Source organism: Balaenoptera borealis (assembly GCF_965194805.1).
Source record: "Balaenoptera borealis genome assembly, chromosome: 2".
NCBI classification, from domain to species: domain Eukaryota; kingdom Metazoa; phylum Chordata; class Mammalia; order Artiodactyla; family Balaenopteridae; genus Balaenoptera; species Balaenoptera borealis.
This window is the reverse complement of record NC_138867.1, coordinates 113,697,649-113,720,651: the sequence shown is the minus strand read 5'-3', so window position 1 is coordinate 113,720,651 and position 23,003 is coordinate 113,697,649. Positions and strand designations below refer to the sequence as shown.

The following is a 23,003-nucleotide window of genomic DNA, read 5'->3' as shown; positions in this document are numbered from 1 at the left end:
CCATATTGAGTTAACTGCTAGCGTCATTGGCTTTCTGTCAGTGAGGAGGCTGAGGCTCCCAGAGTCACAGGGACAGGGCTGCTGGATTCCAGAGCCCAATCTCTGAACCACCACACTTTCTGCCTCCTGCCGAAGAAGACTGTTTGTGTGTCCACGTCCGTGTCCATATGTAGCCATGCGTGTGTCCGTGTGCGTGTGCAACTGGAGGGATCTGAATCGTAGTCTCCTTTTCCCAGCTTCACATACTCCCCTCCAAGTGGGAGCCAGATGCTTGCAGTCATCTTCCCCCAAGTCCCAGGCCCCTTTGACATCCTAAATGTCCCCTGTTGCTATCTTCTCCTACATCTGATCTTCTTCTAGGTTCTTCTGCAGGAGGGGCCCAGCCTCCATTTGGCTCTTCAGGCCCAACTTGATGGTCTTCCTCATGCCTCCCTCCCCTCAGGTCCTGAAACAGGCAGGGGTCAGGTGGGACTCCCTCTCTCCCCTTTGCCCTCCCCCCACTTCCCACCCTGAAGGCAGCCTGACTCCAATCTGTGTCCTCCTTTGCCTCCCAGAGCCACAGCCCTGTGTTTGAGGTCTGGAGCCCTTTACTGGCATGTCTCAATAGCCTTCTAGGGCTTCCCTGGTGGCGCAGTGGTTAAGAATCCGCCTGCCAATGCCGGGGACATGGGTTCGATCCCTGGTCTGGGAAGATCCCACATGCCGCGGAGCAACTAAGGCCCATGCGCCACAACTACTGAGCCTGTGCTCTAGAGCCCGTGAGCCACAACTACTGAGCCCGCGTGCCGCAACTACAGAAGCCCGCACGCCTGGAGCCCGTGCTCCACAACTAGAGAAGCCACCGCAATGAGAAGCCTGCGCACTGCAACGGAGAGTAGCCCCCGCTCGCTGCAACTAGAGAAAGCCCGTGTGCAGCAACGAAGACCCAACACAGCCAAAAATAAATAAATAAATTTTTAAAAAATTAGCCTTCTAGCTCACTGCTGCACCTGATGAATGTATTAGAACACAGATTCTTGGTCCCCACCCCTCCCAGAAACCTGAAACAATCTAGCAGGGTGGAGGCCAGGTTCTGGATTTTTAAAAAGCTCTCCCAGTGGTCTATGCAGCCAGGATTAAGAGCCACTTTATCTAACTGGCCACCTAGACTCCAGCCTCTCCCTGTTCCAAACCCTCCCACCCACAGCTATCAGCTTAATTTTCTTAAAGCACAGTTTACCTCAGGTCACTGTCCTGCTCAAGATTCCTTGGTGGCTCCCCACTGCCTGTAGGCCAGTGCAAAGTCCTTGGTGTGGCATTCAAGGCCCTCTCCATCCTGATCTACTCATCCTGCTAACCCCTTGCCCCACCCACAGAGCCATGTTTCCCTGTGACAGCCTCCTGGCCCTGCTCTCTCTCCTTAGCTTGTCTGGACTTTAGATGTCAATCGAAACAGCAGTGATCCTCCCCTAAGACTCTGAGCCCTTCAATAAGAGGAATGAGGAATCATTGCTAAAATGCCCTCTTAATTCAAGAGCCATGTGTGCAGCTTTAAATGAAGAGGGTTTGTGTGGCTGCAGATGAAAGGAGATCCGCCAGCAGATACAACACAATAGCAGTAATGTGTAAACACAAGATAGCAGGAGAGGTGGGGCTCATGATTAATTCAAAGAAGATGGTATTTCAGCATTCTCCCTGCTTTTATTCAAGCCCAAAAGACAGAGCAGGTCTGGTAAGCACTGGGGCCGGGACCATGTTTCAAAGTGCCTCTCATGCTTTTCTGTCCCCATTCCTAGACAAAAGCAGAGAAACCCATTTGGATCTTGTTCAAAAGGTCAGAAGTGTTTTACTAATATGATTAAACAATGTGTGTGTTTGGACTTTGCTCCATTTCCCACAAAGAAACACCTAGCCCAAAACGTAATAAAAAGTGTGTTGATTGACAGCAGGAGTCATTTCAGAATGTGGCCTGGAAATTGTTCCCCTCAAGTACTTCAGAGTGAAAATGGACTCTAAAGAACTTCTGGCTAAATGTGACAAAAGAGCCTCTCATGAATCTCCATCTGCTCCCTCCCAAAGCCCTACTACAAACAACCATAAAGGAGTAAAAAGAGCTACAAATCCACAAGGTTTATGCAAATAAGGGAGGACATGGCAGCAGATGAAGGATGTCAGCACATTTTTGGAAGGCAGGAAGCAGAGGAAGGAGTGGCGAGTCACATGGCAGCAAGGGGGAGGCTGAAGGCCTGATGCCTACAGAGGGCTTCTGGGTGAGAAGCGGGCAGACTGCTGGGACAGGGAGGGCAGAGCTGCACATGGGGTGCGGAGGGGGGAACTGGTGGAGACTGCATTAGAGCACAGTCCCTGTGGGCAGTGGGGTCGCCACACCTCGCTTGCTCCTGCAGGAGACTTCAAGTGCCCATGGGGAATTTGGGTCAGCTCATCAGACACTATGGAGGGTGAGTATGGAGTACAGAACTGAAAATATGGGGAATAAATGGAAACCCTGATACTAAGAGGTAAACTTCCAGCCCCTTTTCCTCACCCTGCTTCTAGGAAGCCTGGCAACCACGCACACCCCAGGCTGAAGACTCAAGAACTCTTCTGAGGAAACCGAGCAGACTCAAGAGAAAGGCCTACAGATACAGACATGATACCGTTACAGACGCCCAATAGAAGAGCCAGCTCATGACCAGCCACCTTCTACAGGGCAATCCACTGGTAGACAAGCTCTACCCAAGCATGCTGACCATCCAGTCATCTCTTCAGCACATGACTCTTAAATATGATCTGAGAGCCAAGATCCCCAGACATTTAAGGAAAGCCTCAGGCATGAGAGATAGGTGTGGGGGAGGGAGGAAGAACGCATAAGTTTAGAGAGGAGAAGAAAGCTTTACAAATGCTATGAAATCTTCAGGGAAAGAAAAGAGGATTTCTCTCTCCAGGTTCATTTTCATGAAATGTCAGGACACCAGGGATAAAGAAAAGACCCCAAAAGGACTCAGAAAGGAAATACAGGTCAATTGAGAGGATCAGGAAAAGATCAGAAAGACACCAGACTTCTCAGCAGCAACACTGGAAGATGGAAGATAATGGAGTCAGGACTTCAGAATTCTGAGTGAGAATTATTTATAGCTTAGAAATCCAAACCTAAACCATTAAGAGAAATGGTAGAATAAAAGACACTTGAAGACATGGGAGATCACAAGTAATTTGCCTCTCATGCTCCCTTTCTCAGGAAGCTCTCCACCCAAATAAGAGAACAATCCAAGAATGAGGAAGACATACCCAGGAGAGGGCATAGGGATTCCCAGGATGATGGTAAAGGAGACCTGGATGCCAGGGGGGCAGTAGGCCTAGGGATGTCCCCCTCTGAGCCAGAGAATAGAGGACTCAGGACAGAGATGAGCCAGATGGATTACCTAACAGGTGTGACTAGGTGGAAAATTATGTTGAGGGGCTATTAGATGGTTGTGAGAATTAGTTGTGAGAATAAGTTTGTGAGAAAAAGTTTACCAAAAACTGAGTCAATAAAAAATCTGAGGCAATTGCTACCTACAGAAAACCCCACAACACAAAAACTGTAAAAGATAAACGCAACACAAAAAAATTTACAGAGCCATAATAATGTTAACACAGATTATTGATTTAACCAAAGGCTGTGATACAGTGTTGGGAAGCTGGAGGAAAGGGAAGGAGGATGTAGGTGGAAGAAGGTAAAAGAAACCAATCCTCATCTCCCATGATTGCAAGAAAATGGGTAATATTTAAAATTGACAAATCAACAAAAGAACACTATAAATATATGATTTAGAAAGATGGGAGAGGAGGTTAAAACTGAGAGAAACAGCTGAAAGCATTTAACTGGGTACCTCTGAGCATCAAACAGGGAGCTGGGGTTGGGTGGGATAAGAGACTGCTATTTTCACCATGTCTCTTTTAGTACTACTTGACTTTTTAATTTTGGGGGTATATATGTTATTTTTATGAAAATTTAAAAATTAAGAAGAATTAATAGAAAATATTTTAAATTGACAAAAACAGAAATTTTAAAAGTGTTAGATATGCATTAATTACACCTCTGTGATTTGTTTCTGTCCTATTGATCTTCCTCATCATTCACTCATTCATTTTTCTTTCAAAGTCTTAAATATTGATTGGAAAAATGTGGCAGGTTGCCAGAGAAAACACATTTGGGATATACTTACACTAAAAAATTATTTGTTTATCTGAAATTCAAATTTATGCTAGCTTCCAGTAGTTTTTTGTGTGTGCTAAATCTGGCACACTAAAATGTGGTTCTCCTTTCACTAGCCCCACAGGTTAATCCTGTGGCTAAAGAGATGGCAGAACCAGAAAGTTTGTCTGCAATTAATATTCACAGTGTGGGAGAGTGTATAACAGGTGACAGAACTTCCTGGTTAGATGCTGAGAAGTAATCTGGTATCTAGTCGTGGTGTGGTGCCAACCAGTCCCTGGCCAGTCTTGGTGAGTCCAAAAGTATTAAAAGAGTGCAGTTCTTGCCCTGTGACTGGCAGCAGTGTCCACCCCAGGGTCCAATGCCTGGCTGCTTCCCTCCATCTGTTCCTCAGGGCACAGGAGATGAGCCCAGGGCTCTTGCCAGTCATCACCATCCCTTTGCTGCATTTTCTTTCTTGAGAAGGAGTGGGGCAAGATAAAAAATAAATTTAACTTAGCTAAATTCAAGAGTGGAACCACATCCATATCACCTCTTCTTGCTTTTTTTTAAACCCAAACCCCCAAAATTGCTAGTTTATTTTTTTTTTGGCCGGGCTGTGTGGCTTGCAGGATCTCAGTTCCCCGACCAGGGATTGAATTCGGGCCCAGTAGTGAAAGTGCTGAGTCCCAACCACTGTACCACCAGGGAATTCCCCCTTCTTGCTTTTTATTGAAAAACTATCTCTCTTTTTTTTTTTTTTAATTGAAGTATAGTTGATTTACAATGTTGTGCTGGTTTCAGGTGTACAGCAAAGTGATCAAGTTATACATATATATGTGTGTATGTGTGTGTATATATATATATATATATATATATATATATATATATATATATTCTTTTCCATTATAGGTTATTACAAGATATTGAATATAGTTCCCTGTGCTATATGGTAGCTCCTTGTTGTTTATCTGTTTTATATACAGCAGTGTGTATCTGTTAATCCCAAGCTCCTAATTTATCCCTCCCCCTCCCCTTCCCCCTTTGGTAACCATAAGTTTGTTTTCTATATCTGTGAGTCTGTTTCTGTTTTGTAAATAAGTTCATTTGTATCATTTTTTTAGATTCCACATATGAGTGATGTCTTGTGATATTTGTCTTTCTCTGTCTGACTTACTTCACTCAGTATGATAATCTCTAGGTCCATTCATGTTGCTGTAAATGGCATTATTTCATTCTTTTTTATGGCTGAGTAATATTCCATTGTACCATATTCCATATCTTTATCCATTCATCTGTCAGTGGACACTTAGGTTGCTTCCATGTCTTGGCTATTGTAAATAGTATTGCTATGAACATTGGGGTGCATATATTTTTTCAAATTAGAGTTTTCATCTTTTCTGAATATATGCCTAGGAGTGGGATTGCTGTATCATATGGTAACTCTATTTTTAGTTTTTTAAGGAACCTCCATACTGTTCTCCATAGTGGCTGTTCCAATTTACATTCCCACCAAAGGTGTAGGAGGGTTCCGTTTTCTCCACCCTCTCCAGCATTTAATATTTGTAGACTTTTTGATGATGGCCATTCTCACTGGTGTGAGGTGATACCTCAATGTAGTTTTGATTTGCATTTCTCTTATAATTAGTGATGTTGAGCATCTTTTCATGCCTGTTGGCCATCTGGATGTCTTCTTTGGAGAAATGTCTATTGAGGTCTTCTGCCCATTTTTTGATTGGGTTGTCTGGAAAAACTATCTCCTTAAGCAAATTTCTTACACAAAAAGTGTACTGTGTGCTTACTTAAGAGTTTCACTCTCAGAAGAGGATTTTGTTCTTGAACTGTGGGGAAATCCTCTACCACCACTGACTAACAGTAGGAATGTAATAATTTTCTCCCTTCTGTGCTGGGGAAACTGTTCTTTGGGGTTAATAGAATTAATACAAAGGATATGTGAGTCCTCCTGAAAGCTAAAATTATTTCTGGAATATATAAATACATAATTTGGAAATACATATACATAAATGTATATAGAGAAAGAGAAACAGCTAAAATTTAGATATTTAAAAATGAGGGAGAACACAAATATAAAGCATTTTTGTTGTTTTGCTATTAATTATTCCTTATGTGAGTAGATGTCAAAGGCAGCCAGGCAGGCAACAGGTTTCAGAACTCCAGTTGGGATTAAGATGATCAGCCACAGGGTCCTATTCAGCAAAACTAATAGAATAACAAAAGAGTCTGCTTTTCTTAAACATTTTCAGGTCTTCCTAAAAACAAATAGCTGTGGCCATATTTTTTTAATCGTAAAATATTTAATTATGTATCTAGTTCAATCATGAATTTAGTGTAGATGTGAGATGACCGGGAGCTCGGTTCAACCCAACGAAGCATTTTGTTTTCTTCTGACATCTCTAATTGTTTAAAGTTCTTCTATTTAAAGATTAAATCTAATTTTATAGAGCTCTCACTCTTTGGCCTTATGCCTGCCTTGAAAAGCCACGAAGAATGAGCCGTATTCTACAAAACAGCCCTTCAAAGATCTGAAGACAGTCCTAGGGCCTCTCCAACTGTGTCCTTTGCTCCCATATAACCTGGTCTCTGACTCCCCTCCTCCATCTCCTTCCCTGTGAGCACTTCAGTTCATCAGTGCTGTGCTTAAAATAAGGCACTCAGACTCAACTCCTGGTATGGCCCGAGGCATACAAAATAGTGAAGAACTAGAACTTTCTGTGATCTGAGCGCTGAATATCCATTCAGTTAGGTTAAAGCAGCCGCTGAACTGCTGTTATAAGAATATCAGTTTTAATGTTTCTGGCAGAGAGAAGACTTGTCTAATTCAACAGGAAAAACTTAAGCTTACATTTACAACAGGTTAAAACATTCATGCATTTTGATAAAAAACACCATCTTATATGAATATAAATGATGGATTAACAAACTTTTGCAAAACAGAGGCTAACCTGATTTTAATCTTTACTACCTTTGCAGTAAGGAGCAGGGTAACTTCCTGCAGTAGGAAGCCTTTGGGGAATGTAATTTCCACTGCCTTGTGATGTTAATTTGAGACAATTATCATAAGCAGACTAAAACAAGTTGTGCATATTATTTGTCCCTGTGAGAGCCCTCTGCTGTTAGCTAGTCGGGATATGGGAGAAGCCCTAGGAGAGGAATATCTAGAATTTAGATACTTCTTTAATAGCCATGGATCCCAGGGTTTCAAAACTTTTAATGTTTCCCAGCTTTGGCTGGGAAAACCTGTACAAAGGCTTGAGAAGCCAGATCCAAGAGCTCTCTCCACTTGGTATTTTTAATGCACCTGCATTTTCAACTTTTCCAAAGCAGGATGGGCAAGAATAAAACCGCTTCTCCAGTCCATTTGGCTATTTTGAAATAGTTTTGTCATGTATGGAGGGGAACTAGGTACTTTTTTCCCTTTGATACCTCCAGGACCGCTATGAATTTAGGTTATTTGCTAAGAAAAAGGAAACCCTGGGGGTCCATGGTTCAGTGCTCTCATCTGACCACCCACTAGGAGGCCTTCTTGAGCCATTTCCAGGAGTGTTTTCACCTGTTGGATTGACCCCCCTTTTCAAGACCAAGATCAGAAGAGAAGAGCTGAAAGTGTTGGAAGGTAAATAATGACAAGCTGTTTTTCCAGCCTCAGGACTCCATGCCACGGCCTCTGGGTGGGGGACTTCTACAGAGTGTCAGCCGCAAAGTGGGGGCCTGCACAAAGAGAAGGAAAGTTTTGCTCAAGACAGTCTGGAAATATTAGAATGTTCGAGCAGTGATTGCAGTAACTGTTCACCGGCTTTAAAGAAGAAGCCTGTGGCTGATAGATATGGAAACTTACGTATAAACTTTCTAGGGGGTACTTTGGCAAAACATAGTAAAAGCTTTAAAAGTGTGCATGCCCTTCTGAACCAGGAATTTCACGTTTAGGAGTTTCTCAGAAGGAAAAAAAAAACCCTGATGTCCATTGAGGTTTAGTTGAAAGGATGTTTTAGTGGCATTAATATTATTTATTATAATTTAAAAATAGGAAAATGTTCCATTTCAGAAGGAACATGGCAGCAGTTTAGTTCTGAATTGTCTCACACTCAACAAGGACAACAACAAACCTGCCAACTACGTATGTGGTGAAACCAGGAGAAAAATGCAACCTCCAAAGTGTTGTTAAGAGCAGCCAGAGGTGAAAATGAGCAGGAAAGCTGGTGAAAAACCTTGAGTGAGGAGGGGATGTAGACCCTCAGAGAGCTCAGAAATCTCCAGCAATGATTCCCTTCTGGAAGGGAAGGACCCTATTCTGAAAGGAAACTGTGAGAACAAGGTCATTTTGAACAAAGCATGATTACAGGGGACAGTGGAAAGTCTTGGAAAGCACTGGAAAAAAATAAAACTTTTAAAACTTTTCCTAGAGACAAAGGCTGTAAAGAAATCTGGGAAACAGAAAAGCGCTCCTCAACCAAGCTCTGAAATCCACAGAACAGGTGACTTCTCAAGGAGTCCATGTCAGAAGTCCAAGACTGTGGCAACGGAGAGGTCCCCCAGCCCCACCTCTCCACCCTTCCACCACTTCTCCAGGGCAACAATCACTACCACAAACAGTGGAGCCACACCTGCAAGACCAAGAATTCTATCCAGCCAAACTGATCTTCAGGTATAAACCCTGCAGACAAACATTTAAAAATCTGTAAGAAGTCAGGATATCATTCTCATGAGCCCTTTCAGAGGAACCTGCTAGAACTATGGGACAGCAGTCTCAGCACCCCTAAGCAAGCCTGAGGAAATCAGGGTAAAAGGACCTTCCTTGAGCACTGAATGTATTAAACTGTAGGAATAAGAGTAAAACAAATATAGAGATTAGGGTGACAGATCAGAATGCAGATGTTACATGCCTTACTTAATATTGTAGACATTTCTCATTACTAATACAAAATTGAAGAAGAAAGAGAGAAGATAGGAATAAGAATGAGTTTACTGATCACCTCAAATTACTTGATTCAAAGGATAGTATTTAAAGTTTCCAAATCAAGTAGAAGCTTAATCATATGCAACATAAACACTAAGATTGTTAATTCTATTGACTAAATGATGGAGGAGGGGTGAGGCAGAGAGGATGAAATTAAAAGGTAATTTTATTGTTGCTCATAGTAGGGAATCAAGATACAGTCCCCAAAAAGAGTGGATTGAGGGTACTTTATAAAGGTAACTTTTAGAGCAAAAATACAAACCTTCCTGAATATCAGAACTACATTAATAGGGCTTCCCTGGTGGCACAGTGGTTGAGAGTCTGCCTGCCAGTGCGGGGGACACAGGTTCGAGCCCTGGTCTGGGAAGATCCCACGTGCCGCGGAGCAACTAAGCCCGTGAGCCACAGCTACTGAGCCTGCGCGTCTGGAGCCTGTGCTCCGCAACGGGAGAGGCGGCGACAGTGAGGCCCGCGCACCACGATGAGGAGTGGCCCCGGGTCTCCGCAACTGGAGAAAGCCCTCGCACAGAAACAAAGACCCAACACAGCCAAGAATAAATAAATAAATAAATAAATTTAAAAACAACAACAACAAAAAACACTACATTAATAAAAAGGGCAAATTCAAAAATATATAATGAAAACACAACATAAAATAATACGACAGAGTTGAAATGAAATATATCTGTCTATTCAATAAATATAAGTGGGTTTAACTCATCTATTTTAAAAATGGTTTTCAAAGTAGATTGCAAAGCCTAATCCAACTCTAGACTATATACACAAAATGATTCAGAAAGGTTAATAATGAAAGGATGGGGAAAGAAAAGCATACCAGAAAAATACAAACATTAAAAGTCTTAATATCTGACAACACAGAATTCAGGACAAAAAGCTTTAAACAAAGTAAAGAGAAGTACTTTTAAATGCTAAAGGCTATAATTCATCATGAAAATTTAACTTATGAATATCTATGTACCAAATAACACAGCAGGAACTTTCACATTATAGAACTATAGAGATACAAGGAGATTTAGACAAAGACACATTGTGGTAGGGCCCAGCGGTAAGGCTAGGTAAGAACACAGGACTGGAGATGTATGAAACATAGCCAATACTCAATGCACAATCACTTGGTCTACTGCACACAATTAATGCACAACACAGGTTAGTCAAAGTAGTGAAAATAGAAAAGGGGTAATGAACCACTCCAAGGGGAAGTCCTCAGAAGAAGGCATCTCAGCAGTGGTCCCCAGTCCCTCAACAGGTCTCACAACAAGCCTGAGTGAGAAGTCGCCCTCTGCTCCGACAGTCTCTGGCAGTGTCAGTCTAGAACAGCTCTCAGCAGCCTGGAGGTGGGTCCTCCAGCAAAGAGCCTTCAAGTCACCTGACTCAAGGGTCTCATTTTAGGGAGTCTACCAGCAGGGTATAATGGTTACATCACAGGGAGTCTAGTCTCTATCTGATGTACCTTCTGTTCCAGTGAAGTCTTTCCTAAGATGTTACCAAACAAATTTCTTATCTAAAGTAACACTCTTAGTTTCTAACACTAAGACACTCACAATCCTACATCAGATGTTTCAAAACAACTAATATGGAAATTCACATTGGCCACTGTGACTCCATTTTGAACTACTTAACACAGCTTAAATTCTATGAGTTTCTCACAAGATGAGTAGGAATCATAACACAAAAGAAATCCCATCACAACACACACTAATAATAGAAGGCTTTGATTTCACCTTTCTCAATCCAAAACAGATCAAGTGGTCAAAATTAAATGAGGATCTAGAAGTCTAACCAACACAATAAAAAATGTAGATATTATTGATATGCATCAAATATTGTGCCCTGAGAATCGAGAACATACTTTTTTCTCAAGTGCTCTGGGATATTCCTGCATACACACAAGATTATAAATTAGGCCACAAACCAAACCTCATTAAATTCCCACAGTAAAAAGAATATAGATAGCATCCTATAATAACACAATAAACACTGACATTTATAACATATTCAGAAAAGAAAAAGTGCCCTTCTATTTGGGGGTGTGTGGGAGGTCTAAAATAATTCCATGATCAAAGGGAAAATACAAATTCAAAACTGTAGAATTTCTAGAAAACAATAATAATGAATATACCATATCAAAGAATCTATGAGTATAGCTAAAGTAGTACTCAAAGGAAAATTAATAGCCTCCAATGATTGTATCAACATAAATGAAAGAAAATAAGTGAATTAAACAGCTGATTCAAAAATCTAGAAAAATAATTTAAAAGTAAACCAAAGGCAAGCAAAAGGAAAGTTAAGACAAATACAGAAATTAATTAGTTAATATAACAAAAATAAAGTAGAACTGATAAATAAATAAACTTGTTCTTAGAAAAAAAATCTGTAAATTAGGTCAGTCTCAAGCGAATTTAATCATTTAAATAAGGAGAGGAAATATACAAATAACTCAAGTAAGAAATTACAGGTGGGAAATAGTCAAACAAACATTAGAAAGTAAAAAACAAAACAAAAAACCATAACAGAACACATTATACAATTTTATGCAAATAAAGTTGAAAACCTATATGAAATGTACAATTTTATCAGAAAACTAAAGATAGAAAACCAAAATACACCAATCTGCCTAAAATAATTTGTCAAAATAATTTTAATGAAATATATTATACATAAATATAATGTATACAGATGTAATATATAATTTATAATAAATAATTTATTAGATAATTTGTCAAAATAAATTGATAAAACTTGTCAAATACTTACCCTTCACCCCCCAAAAAAACCCCAAGAAACACCAGGCTCATTATTGCACAGGGGAATTCTACAAGCCTACTAATCTTTAAAGAACAGGGCTTCCCTGGTGGCTCAGTGGTTGAGAGTCTGCCTGCCAATGCAGGGGACACGGGTTTGAGCCCTGGTCTGGGAAGATCCCACATGCCGCAGAGCAGCTAGGCCCGTGCGCCACAGCTACTGAGCTTGTGCATCTGGAGCCTGTGATCTGCAACAAGAGAGGCTGCGATACTGAGAGGCCCGCGCACCGCGATGAAGGGTGGCCCCCGCTTGCCACAACTGGGGAAAGCCCTCACGCAGAAACAAAGACCCAACACAGCCAAAAATGAATAAATAAATAAATAAATAGATAAGCTTTCATTAAAAAAAAAAAAGAACAGATGATTCCAATGGTTTCTAAAACGCCCCACAGCCTAAAAAAAGAAGAAAAGCTTACAAATTATTTTCATAAAGCAAATATAAGTACATTAATACTAAAATATAATAAAGATTATAAGGATAAAGAAAAAAAAGGCCTATCTCACTCATAAATATCAATGAAAAAACCCTAAATAAAATTCTAGCAAACAGAATCCAGAGAAGCACACTGAAAGAATAATATACAGTGGCCAAATGGAGTTTATTCTAGAAATGGAAATAAGGTTCAATATTAGAAAATCTATCAATATAAATCATCATATTAATAGTTCTAAATAGAAGATCATGTAATTACTTTATAAATACTGAAAATGCATTTGATAAAATCAAATACTTATTCTTGATTAAAAACAAGACATTCAGTAAACTGGGAATCAATGGATACTTCCTCAAAATGGAAAAATAGGTTTTTCTTTCAGCAGAAAAGCAAAACTTTACTTAACAAGGAAATACTAGAGACACTAATATTTAGGATATGCTATACTTACTAACCAATGCAATGTAGACATGAGGAATAAATTCGCGGTAAAAGAATTGAAGTATTCTAGAGTATTTTCTAAAGTATCTTCTAGAATTCTCTCAAGGTTTCCAGGCCCACGATTAAAAGAGTTGGTGAGGAATGTTCTAGAAGATAATCTTAGGAGGAGGAGGAAAGAGGAGGGGTAGAAAAAGGAAGAAGAGGAAGAAGGAGAAGAAGAGGAAAGAAGAGAAGAGAAAAAAATGTTTTAAATAAAAGAAGATGTGGTGGTTTAAAATCCATTCACAGGGCTTCCCTGGTGGCGCAGTGGTTAAGAATCCACCTGCCAATGCAGGGGACATGGGTTTGAGCCCTGGTCCAGGAAGATCCCACATGCCGCGGAGCAACTAAGCCCATGCACCACAACTACTGAGCCTGCGCTCCAGAGCCCGCGAGCCACAGCTACTGAGTCTGTGTGCCACAACTACTGTGGCCCGTGCGCCTAGAACCCACGCTCTGCAGCAAGAGAAGCCACTGCAACATGAAGCCTGTGCACCGCAACAAGAAGCCTGTGCTCCACAACAAAGAGTAGCCCCCACTTGCCGCAACTAGAGAGAGCCCGCATGCAGCAATGAAGAACCAACGCAGCCAAAAATAAAATAAATAAATAAATTTATAAAATCCATTCACAAATTCTTTGACACTCTATTTGAAAGATGGAGCCTAAAACACCTTGCCCTCAAATGTGTACTGGACTTAGTGATTTACTTCTTTTTTTTTTTTTAAGATTTTTTTGATGTGGACCATTTTTTTTTTTAATTTTTTTTAATGCTATTCTTGTCTGCTTAAATTCTTTTTATGTATGTATGTATGTATGTATGTATGGCTGTGTTGGGTCTTCGTTTCTGTGCGAGGGCTTTCTCTAGTTGTGGCAAGCGGGGGCCACTCTTCATCGCAGTGCGGGGGCCACTCTTCATCGCGGGGCGCGGGCCTCTCACTATCGCGGCCTCTCGTTGCCGAGCACAGGCTCCAGACGTGCAGGCTCAGTAATTGTGGCTCACGGGCCGAGTTGCTCCGCGGCATGTGGGATCTTCCCAGACCAGGGCTCGAACCCGCGTCCCCTGCATTGGCAGGCAGATTCTCAACCACTGCGCCACCAGGGAAGCCCGATGTGGACCATTTTTAAAGTCTTTATTGAATTTGTTACAATATTGCTTCTGTTTTATGTTTTGGTCTTTTGGCCGTGAGGCATGTGGGATCTTAGTTCCCTGACCAGGGATTGAACCTGCACCCCCTCCATTGGAAGGTGAAGTCTTAACCACCAGACCACCAGGGAAGTCCCTGGAGTTAGTGATTTACTTCTAATGAACAAAATAGGTTAGAGTGATGGTATGTAACTGATGAGTCCATGTCATACAAGATACTGTGGCTCTGCCTTACTCCTTCTTGGTTCACTTACTCTGAAGGAAGACCTCCGCCATGTGAGGACACTCAAGCAGCCCTGTGGAGAGGTCCATGTAGTGAGAAACTGAGAACTGAGACAAACAACTCAGTGACTGAGCCATCTTGGAGGTGGCTCCTGTGGCCCTAAACAAGGCTTCACATAACTAAAGTACTTGCCAGCAAATGTACTGAAACCTCAGCAGAGACCCTGAACCGGAACCACCCAGCTAAGCCATAGCTGAATTCCTAATTCACAGAAACTGTGAGGGACTTCCCTGGTGGTCCAGTGGGTAAGACTCTGCACTCCCAATGCAGGGGTCCTGGATTTGATCCCTGGTCAGGGAACTAGATCGTGCATGCTGCAACTATAGAGCCTGCATGCCACAACTAAAGATCCTGCATGCCACAACTAAGACCTGGAGCAGCCAAATAAATAAATAAATTTTTTTTTAAAAAAAGGAGAACGTGAGATAATAAATGGTTACTGTTTTAAGACACTAAGTTTTGGGGTAGTTTGTTATGCAGCCATACAACTAATACAGAAGGCAAAATAAAGTCATTTTAAGCTTGACAAAAAGTGAGCTTGCCACTAACAGACCTGTACTAAAGGAAATGTTAACAAATTTTTCAAGTAGAAGAAAAATGAAACAGATTGAAAGTAAGAAGTAGAGAATGAAGGAAGAACAAATAAAGTGGCAAGTGTGTTTTAAATCTACTATTTCATTGGATTTTAAAATATACCATAACAATAAGACCTAAATACATGGAAATATACCATGTTTATGAATTGGAAGATTCAATATTGTTAAGATGTTAATTCTCCCCCAGTTGATTTATAGATTCAATACAATCCCAGTTAAAATCCTAGCAGCTTTGTTTTTCTAAAAATTGAGAAACTAATTCTAAAATTTGTATTGAAAAGCAATAAATTAAAATAGCCAAAACAATTTTGTGTAAGAACACAGCTGGAGAACTCAAATGATCTGATCTTTTTTTTTTTTTATAAACTTATTTATCTATTCATTTATTTTTGGCTGCGTTGGGTCTTCATTGCTGTGCGTGGGCTTTCTCTAGTTGTGGTGAGTAGGGGCTACTCTTCGTTTAAGTGCACGGTCTTCTCATTGCGGTGGCTTCTCTTGTTGCGGAGCATGGGCTCTAGGCGCACGGGCTTCAGTAGTTGTGGCATGCAGGCTCAGTAGTTGTGGCTTGTGGGCTCTAGAGCACAGGCTCAGTAGTTGTGGTGCATGGGCCTTAGTTTCTCCGTGGCATGTGGGATCTTCCTGGACCAGGGATTGAACCCATGTCCCCTGCATTGGCAGGAGGATTCTTAACCACTGAGCCATCAGGGAAGTCCTTAAACGACCTGATCTTTTTTTTTTTTTTTTAATTTTATTTATTTATTTATGGCTGTGTTGGGTCTTCGTTTCTGTGCGAGGGCTTTCTCTAGTTGCGGCAAGTGGGGGCCCCTCTTCATCGCGGTGCGCGGGCCTCTCACTATCGCGGCCTCTCGTTGCGGAGCACAGGCTCCAGACGCGCAGGCTCAGTAATTGTGGCTCACGGGCCTAGTCGCTCCACGGCATGTGGGATCCTCCCAGACCAGAGCTCGAACCCGTGTCCCCTGCATTGGCAGGCAGATTCTTAACCACTGCGCCACCAGGGAAGCCCCCTTAAACGACCTGATCTTAAGACTTTATAGGGACTTCCCTGGTGGCACAGTGGATAAGACTCTGCACTCCCAATGCAGGGTGCCTGGGTTCGACATGCATGCCGCAAATGAGAGTTCACCTACCACAACTAAGGAGCCCGCGTGCCGCAACTAAGACCCGGTGCAACCAAATAAAAAATAAATAAATATTAAAAAAAAAAGAAAGACTATAAAGCTACAGCATGGGCCAAATTAGCCTGCAGCTTATTTTTGTAAGGCCCATAAGCTACAATGCTTTTTATGTTTTTAAATGGTTGAAAAAAGAAACAAAGAAAAGTATACACACTAATATGTTTAAAATGGATAACTAATAAGAACCTGCTGTATAAAAAAATAAATAAAATTCTAAAATTCAAAAAAAAAAAAAGTATACAACAGGAATTATATGTAGCCCACCCTTAACAGAAAAAGCTTGCTAACTCTTGAGCTACAGTAATCAAGACACTATGGTATTTGTAAAAAGATAGACACATAGATGAATGGAGCAGAATAGAGAGTCCATTAATAGATTCACACATATATGGTCAATTAATTCTTGACAAAGGTATCAAAGTAATTGAATGGAAAAAAGATAATCTTTTCAACAAATTGTACTGGACCAATTAGACAACCATATGCAAAAAAAAAAAATCTCAACCTATGCTGGGAAATAATTTTCCATGGGTTTCTCAAGTATCTGCACACCTTAAGAGTTAGACACTAACTGCCCTTTTGTTCCAGACTGTCTTTTCAAGGATGTTTTGTCCATGAAGCAGCCTAGGGATAGTGTCTACCTTCAGAGCAAAGGGTAAATTTGTTTACCATCCAGATAAAAAAGATAATGTATTGCTCTGGGGCAAAGGTTGAGCAGGTTTGCTTGCAGTCCTTTATAAAAGACTGATGTTCCCTGGGACTTCCCTGGTGGTCCAGTGGCTAAGACCCCATGCTCCCAATGCAGGGGGCCCGGGTTCGATCCCTGGTCAAGGAACTAGATCCCACATGTCACAACTGAAGATCCTGCATGCCACAACTAAGACCCAGCGTAGCCAAATAAATTTAAAGAAAAAGATTGATGTTCCTTAAACTTGGGGTTCCTCAGTGGTCATACAAACCCACTGTGTGTACCTGTTTGTACCTTATCTACCTGGGCCCTTTGGCATAGCCCCTGTGGGACTTAGGGGACAAGGGGAACCAATACAAACATGAAACTCATGTTTGCTGTGCTCTGAGTCACAAAGTTCTTTGTCTCTGTTTTAGGAGTCTTAAGTATTTTGCTAGCACCCACTGAAACTGTGGAAGGGTAACCTATTAGCTTGTAAGTGGGATAAAATCTTATATTCTTTGTTGCTCTTGACAACTCACACCTTGCATCATATACAAAAATTAACTTGAAATGAATCACAGACCTAAAAGTATAACGTAAAACTATAAAACTTCCAGAAGAATACAGAAATTTTTAGGTCACTGAGTTAGACAAAGATTTCTTCGATAGGACAAAGATTTGTCCTTAGATAGGACAAAGATTTCTTAGATAGGACAAAAAAGCATGGCTCATAAAAAAAATAATAAATTTGATTTCATCAAAATTAAAAACTTTTGCTCTTCAGAAAACACTGATAGGATTTTTAGGGCAGTAAAACTATTCCGCATGTTAGTATGATGATGGATATATGTCATTATGCATTTGTCAAAACCCACAGAATGTACAACACCAAGTGTGAACTCTAATGTAAACTGCGGACTTCGATGAGAATGATGTGTCAACATAACAGATGTGTCTCTGGTGAGAGCAGTTGGTAGTGCAGGAGGCTGTGTGTGGTGGGGGTCAGGGGAGGATGGGATATATGGAAACTCTCTGTACTTTCCATTCAGTTTTGCTGTAAACCAAAAACTGCTCTAAAAAATAAAGTCTATTTTTTTTTTTTTTTAAAAAAAGGGCAAGGGAAACACTCCTGCACTGTTGGTGGGAACGTAAATTGATACAGCCACTATGGAGAAGAGTTCCTTAAAAAACTAAAAATAGAACTACCATATGACCCAGCAATCCCGCTACTGGGCATATACCCTGAGAAAACCATAATTCAAACAGAGTCATGTACCACAATGTTAATTGTAGCTCTATTTACAATAGCCAGGACATGGAAGCAACCTAAATGTCCATCGACAGATGAATGGATAAAGAAGATGTGGCACATATATACAATGGAATATTACTCAGCCATAAAAAGGAATGAAATTGAGTTATTTGTAATGAGGTGGATGGACCTAGAGTCTGTCATACAGAGTGAAGTAAGTCAGAAAGAGAAAAACAAATACCGTATGCTAACGCACATATATGGAATCTAAAAAAATCGGTACTGATGAACCTAGCGGCAGGGCAGGTATAAAGACACAGATGTAGAGAACGGACTTGAGGACACAGAGGGGAAGGGGAAGCTGGGACGAAGTGAGAGTGTAGCAGTGACATATGTACACTACCAAATGTAAAATGAATGGCTAGTGGGAAGCTGCTGCATAGCACAGGGAGATCAGCTCGATGCTTTGTGTCCACCTGGAGGGGTGGGATAGGGAGGGTGGGAGGGAGGCTCAAGAGGGAGGGGATATGGGGATATATGTATACATATAGCTGATTCACTTTGTTGTACAGCAGAAACTAACACAACATTGTAAAGCAATTATACTCCAATAAAGATATTAAAAAAAAACAGGGGCAAGGGATCTCAATAGACATATCTACAAAGAAGATATACAAATGGCCAATAAACACATGAAAGATGCTCAACATCATTATTCCTTAGGGAAATACAAAACAAAACCACAATGTGATACAGCCTTGTACCCACTAAGATGGCTATAATCAAAAAAAGGGAAAATAATAAGAGTTGACAAGGATATAGAAAAATCGGAACCCTCACACATTGCTGGTGGGAATGCAGAATGGTGCAGACACTGTGGAAAACAATCTGTTAGTTCCTCAAAAAGCTAAACATAGACCTAGCAATACACTATCTACCAAGAAAATTGAAAATATATGTCCACATAAAAACTTGTACATGAATGTTCACAGCAGCATTATTCATAATAGTCAAGATGTTGCAAAAACCCAAATGTCTAGCAACTGATGAAAAGATAAACAAAATGAGGTATATCCATACAATGGAATGTTACTCATCCATAAAAAAGGAGTGAAGTACTGACACATGCTACAACATGGATGAATCTTGAAAACATTCCGTAAGTGAAAGAGCTAGTCACAAGAAACCATTTACGTTAGACGTCCAGAATAGGAAATCCATAGAGATAAAAAGTTCATTAGTTGTTGCCAGGGGCTTGAGGGAGTGGGGAGCAATTGCTAATGGGTATGGAGTTTCTTTTTGGGGTAATGAAAATGTTCTATATTTAATCCGTGTTGACGGTTGCACAAATCTGTGAATATACTAGAACCATTGAGTATTTTAAATTGGTGAATTTTATGGTATGTGGATTATATATCAATAATGATGTTTTAAAACGAAGATGAAGGAGGAAAACTGATCCTTGTCTATATAAGTAAGTAACTTTAAGAAAACCTGAATCACAGAAACGAGTTAGAAACAATAAACTGGGTAGTAATTGGACTTGACGTAGGGGCTGGTAAAATGTTAATATTATCTAATCATTTTAGGCTACTTTACATTTTGAAAGTATAATGTTAACAAGATCATATTATAAAAAAAGAATTACTATTTGTGTACTTTTGAGTTGTTATAACCTGCATGGATGTCTGAATATGTTTGTATGTAGGTACACATCTGCATATGTCTCATCATTATCAAAGATGATGCTAAATGAGCCAGTTGCTGGATGAACTCTTAGCTTTTTCACACCCCGGGGGGCGGAGTTAGCTGTGTAGCTGCAGCTGTTGGTCACAAAGCCCAGGTTCCTATTTCTGGGTCAACCTCTCCACCATACAATCAGGTGACCCAGAATTTGGTTCCAAGAACCCTCATCAACATTTTTCAAAGTTTGGCCAGCTGCAGATGGAATCAATTACCTGGAGCCTAGACTCAACATCCAGTGATGGGCCTGGGAATCCACTATTTTTTTTTTTTTTTTTTTTGCCACATCCCACAGCTTGTGGAATCTCAGTTCCCCAACCAGGGACTGAACCTGGGCCACGGCAGTGAAAGCGCCGAATCCTAACCATCAGAGCACCAGGAAACTCCCTGGGAATCTGCTATTTTAACAAGGCCCTCAGGAGACATAATCTGCACTCAGTTTTGGGAGCCCCAGCTCTGCGCACCTATTCCTGGCTGATGTAGAGTAGCTGAGTCTGTCTTTGGTTTCACAGCCCTGTTCACATTCTTCCTGCTCACCAGGGTGAGAGTAGCATGCCTCCCTATTTTTAACCACAATGGGATGTCACTGAGCCTGGTGCTGGTTCTACAGGCACAGTCTACTCATAAGACTGCCTGATATTTCCATTCTATATGGGGTTTCTGCCTGTTGGAGGCCCTGATGTCTCATCAGAAGCTGCAGAAGCAGCAGACAACACATAGGTGGCTCTGCCCCTCGGCCTCATTCACAATATAGGACCTACACTGGAATCCTGGATCCTGGATTCTAGGCTCAGCTCTGTACTCTGCCCCACATTTGATGGGGGATGATGGGGAAACCTATTAGGTCAATAATTTCCCAAGGCTGATGGAGGCTCAAGTGGTTTCCCAGTTATTGTACTTGAACGGGATGGGAAATGCACCTCTTATGAGGAAGCTCTTCTGTTTGTCGATGGATCTACCTGACCCTAGGACAGACAGCAGAGTTAGGCCAACTCACCTGCTCATCTCCTCTTGACACATCCATTTTGGCTCCTCCCAACATCTTTTGGATACGCCTGGTTAAAATCCTTCAGTGGCTCCCCATTCCTTTTAGGGTCTAGACCACAACTCCTTCCATGACCTACTGTGCTTGGTGATCTTTGCAGCCTCATCTCCTCCACTGTCCCCCACTTTAGGATCTGTCATACAGATCTTGCAGTTCTCTCACCAGGCCAGGCTCTCTTGCAGTGCCCTACTCGTTTTCATGTAGTTAACTCTTGTTCATCTCTCTGCTCTCCAGCATCATTTCCCTGACCTCCAAGTCTGGATCAGGTCTCTTGCTTATTCATGGTCCTAGCACTCAGGGCCTTTCTTTATTAAAAGCTGTCAACTTTGAAAAGTTACCCTTGAGCAATTAAGTATTCACGACTGTAAAGTTCATTAGAGCAGCGCTCTGAATTTGCTCTCACTGCATCTCCAGTACCTAGCAAAGGGTCTGGCAGGTATTCAGTTGGATGGATTACTGGCTCCAGGAAGGCGGGCCACAACCTGGGTGGAGTGTCGAGACCTCTGGGAATCGATAAAAGTAGATCCAGAGCAGCTACACCTATACGTCCTCAGAACTGGGGGCATCGGTCTGCGGGCCGGGTGCCCGGGGAATTCCCAGGCCAAGGATACAGTACAGTCCTGGCTGGCATCCGGCTGCCGAATTGGAGAGGGCCGCCCTTACTCTGTGCTTGGGAGGGACTCAGTTTCCCAGTTTCCCTCAGGCTCCCCGCGGGGTGGGCCGAGAACTGCCCCTGAGGCCCCGGGGTAGACCCACTCCAGGGGCCGCGCTGCAGAAGTCTGAGGGGCCGGGCCGGGTGAAGCCGCCGCGCCCGCCGAGGGCGCTCCAGACCAGTCCGCCTGAGCAGTCGCTCGCCGCTGCGGCCCCTCTAGCCGTGGGGAGGTGGCGCAGTGCGTGTACGGAAGGCGGTGGGCGGGTCCGGCCCTCAGCGGCGGAGGGCGCCATGGTGGGTGGTGAGGCGGCAGCAGCCGTGGAGGAGCTGGTTTCGGGTGTGCGGCAGGCGACTGACTTCGCTGAGCAGTTCCGCTCCTACTCGGAGAGCGAGAAGCAATGGAAGGCCCGCATGGAATTCATCCTGCGCCACCTGCCCGACTACCGCGACCCGCCAGACGGCGGCGGCCGCCTGGACCAGCTGCTATCCCTCTCCATGGTCTGGGCCAACCACCTCTTCCTGGGTTGCAGGTGCGGACCCCTGGCGGCTGGCTGACCCTGTCCCGATCCGCAGTTCTCCCCCAGGGCTGACCCCTGCCCAAGGCTGACCCTGCCCCCAAACTCCAACCGTACTAGACAGGCCTAAGGCAGGTTTCCACCCTAGCCAATCCTTTGGAAAGATACTTAATCTCTCTGAGCTTTAGTTTCCTCATATGGAAAATTAGTTGTGATGACTACAGTATTAAAGGGTGAAAAGCACTTAGCACAGGCTGTCATCTCGCAAGAGCTCTATACATGCTAGGCGTTCGAGTTGCCATTGTTATATTATTATTATAATTACTTCAAACTGTCACCTTTGCAGAGGGCATTTTAAGTTCATTAGCTCCTTTCTTCCACATGGCAAACGTGCAGGGACAGAAACTCAGATCTCCAGTTTACAACGAAGCTGAGAGAGGGAAAGAGACATACCTGGGGTCATGCAGCATCTAGCAGGATTGGTGGATTTTACCATTTATGGCAGGATGTAATCTGTGGTCCTTGTCTTTTTCTCCCCATGTCCTAGTCCGCTGGACCCAAAGAAGCAGTCTTTGCCTCTCTGCCTTTCCTTTTATCAAAATAACAAATGCCTTCAAGGGACTTTTTGAAATGGCACTCCCTCTGCCACTCCATGAAGCAGGTGGCAAATCTTGAGGCTCCCACATCCTTTTATTTAGCATTTCCTGAAATTGTGTTAGGATAATGAGATGACTTGGCTTAGTCCTGGTTTCTGTGCTCCTTATGGCTGTCTGGTCACATGGTCCCTCCAGCCCTAAGCTGCTTGGTTTTGCTTTCAGATTTGGGGAGTTATTAGAACAGGATATGGGGAAGCAGTGCCTGCTGTATCCCTCCCTTTTCTGACTTCCAGGTTCCTCTAGTAAATTCTGGTTAACAGGATCCAAGATTAGGCAAATGTTAGAAAATTGGACAAATGAACAAATAATGTTATTTTCGTTAGACCAATACTCCACATGTTCAAAAAAATAAAAAAGAATTTTGGCCCTCATATCATACCCGT

At 42.2% G+C, this 23,003-nt stretch overlaps 1 protein-coding gene and 1 long non-coding RNA gene across 3 annotated transcripts in view; one reads left to right on the top strand and one right to left on the bottom strand.

Annotated features, from left to right (window-relative positions):
* LOC309622829 overlaps nt 1-21,622 on the bottom strand; it is a 28,665-nt gene extending 7,043 nt beyond the window's left edge. Inside the window, exon 1 of the long non-coding RNA XR_014241159.1 lies at nt 20,750-21,622. This is a non-coding gene — a long non-coding RNA (uncharacterized lncRNA). The remainder of the gene's footprint in view (nt 1-20,749) is intronic.
* A 72-nt stretch (nt 21,623-21,694) lies between these two features.
* CDKN2AIPNL (CDKN2A interacting protein N-terminal like) overlaps nt 21,695-23,003 on the top strand; it is a 15,589-nt gene continuing 14,280 nt past the window's right edge. The window contains exon 1 of one of the 2 annotated variants that reach the window (XM_082379019.1): nt 21,695-21,979. In XM_082379019.1, the coding sequence (XP_082235145.1) occupies nt 21,741-21,979 (239 nt within the window). In that variant the 5' untranslated portion in view covers nt 21,695-21,740. The remainder of the gene's footprint in view (nt 21,980-23,003) is intronic. The other variant, XM_082379020.1, reaches the window with a different exon arrangement.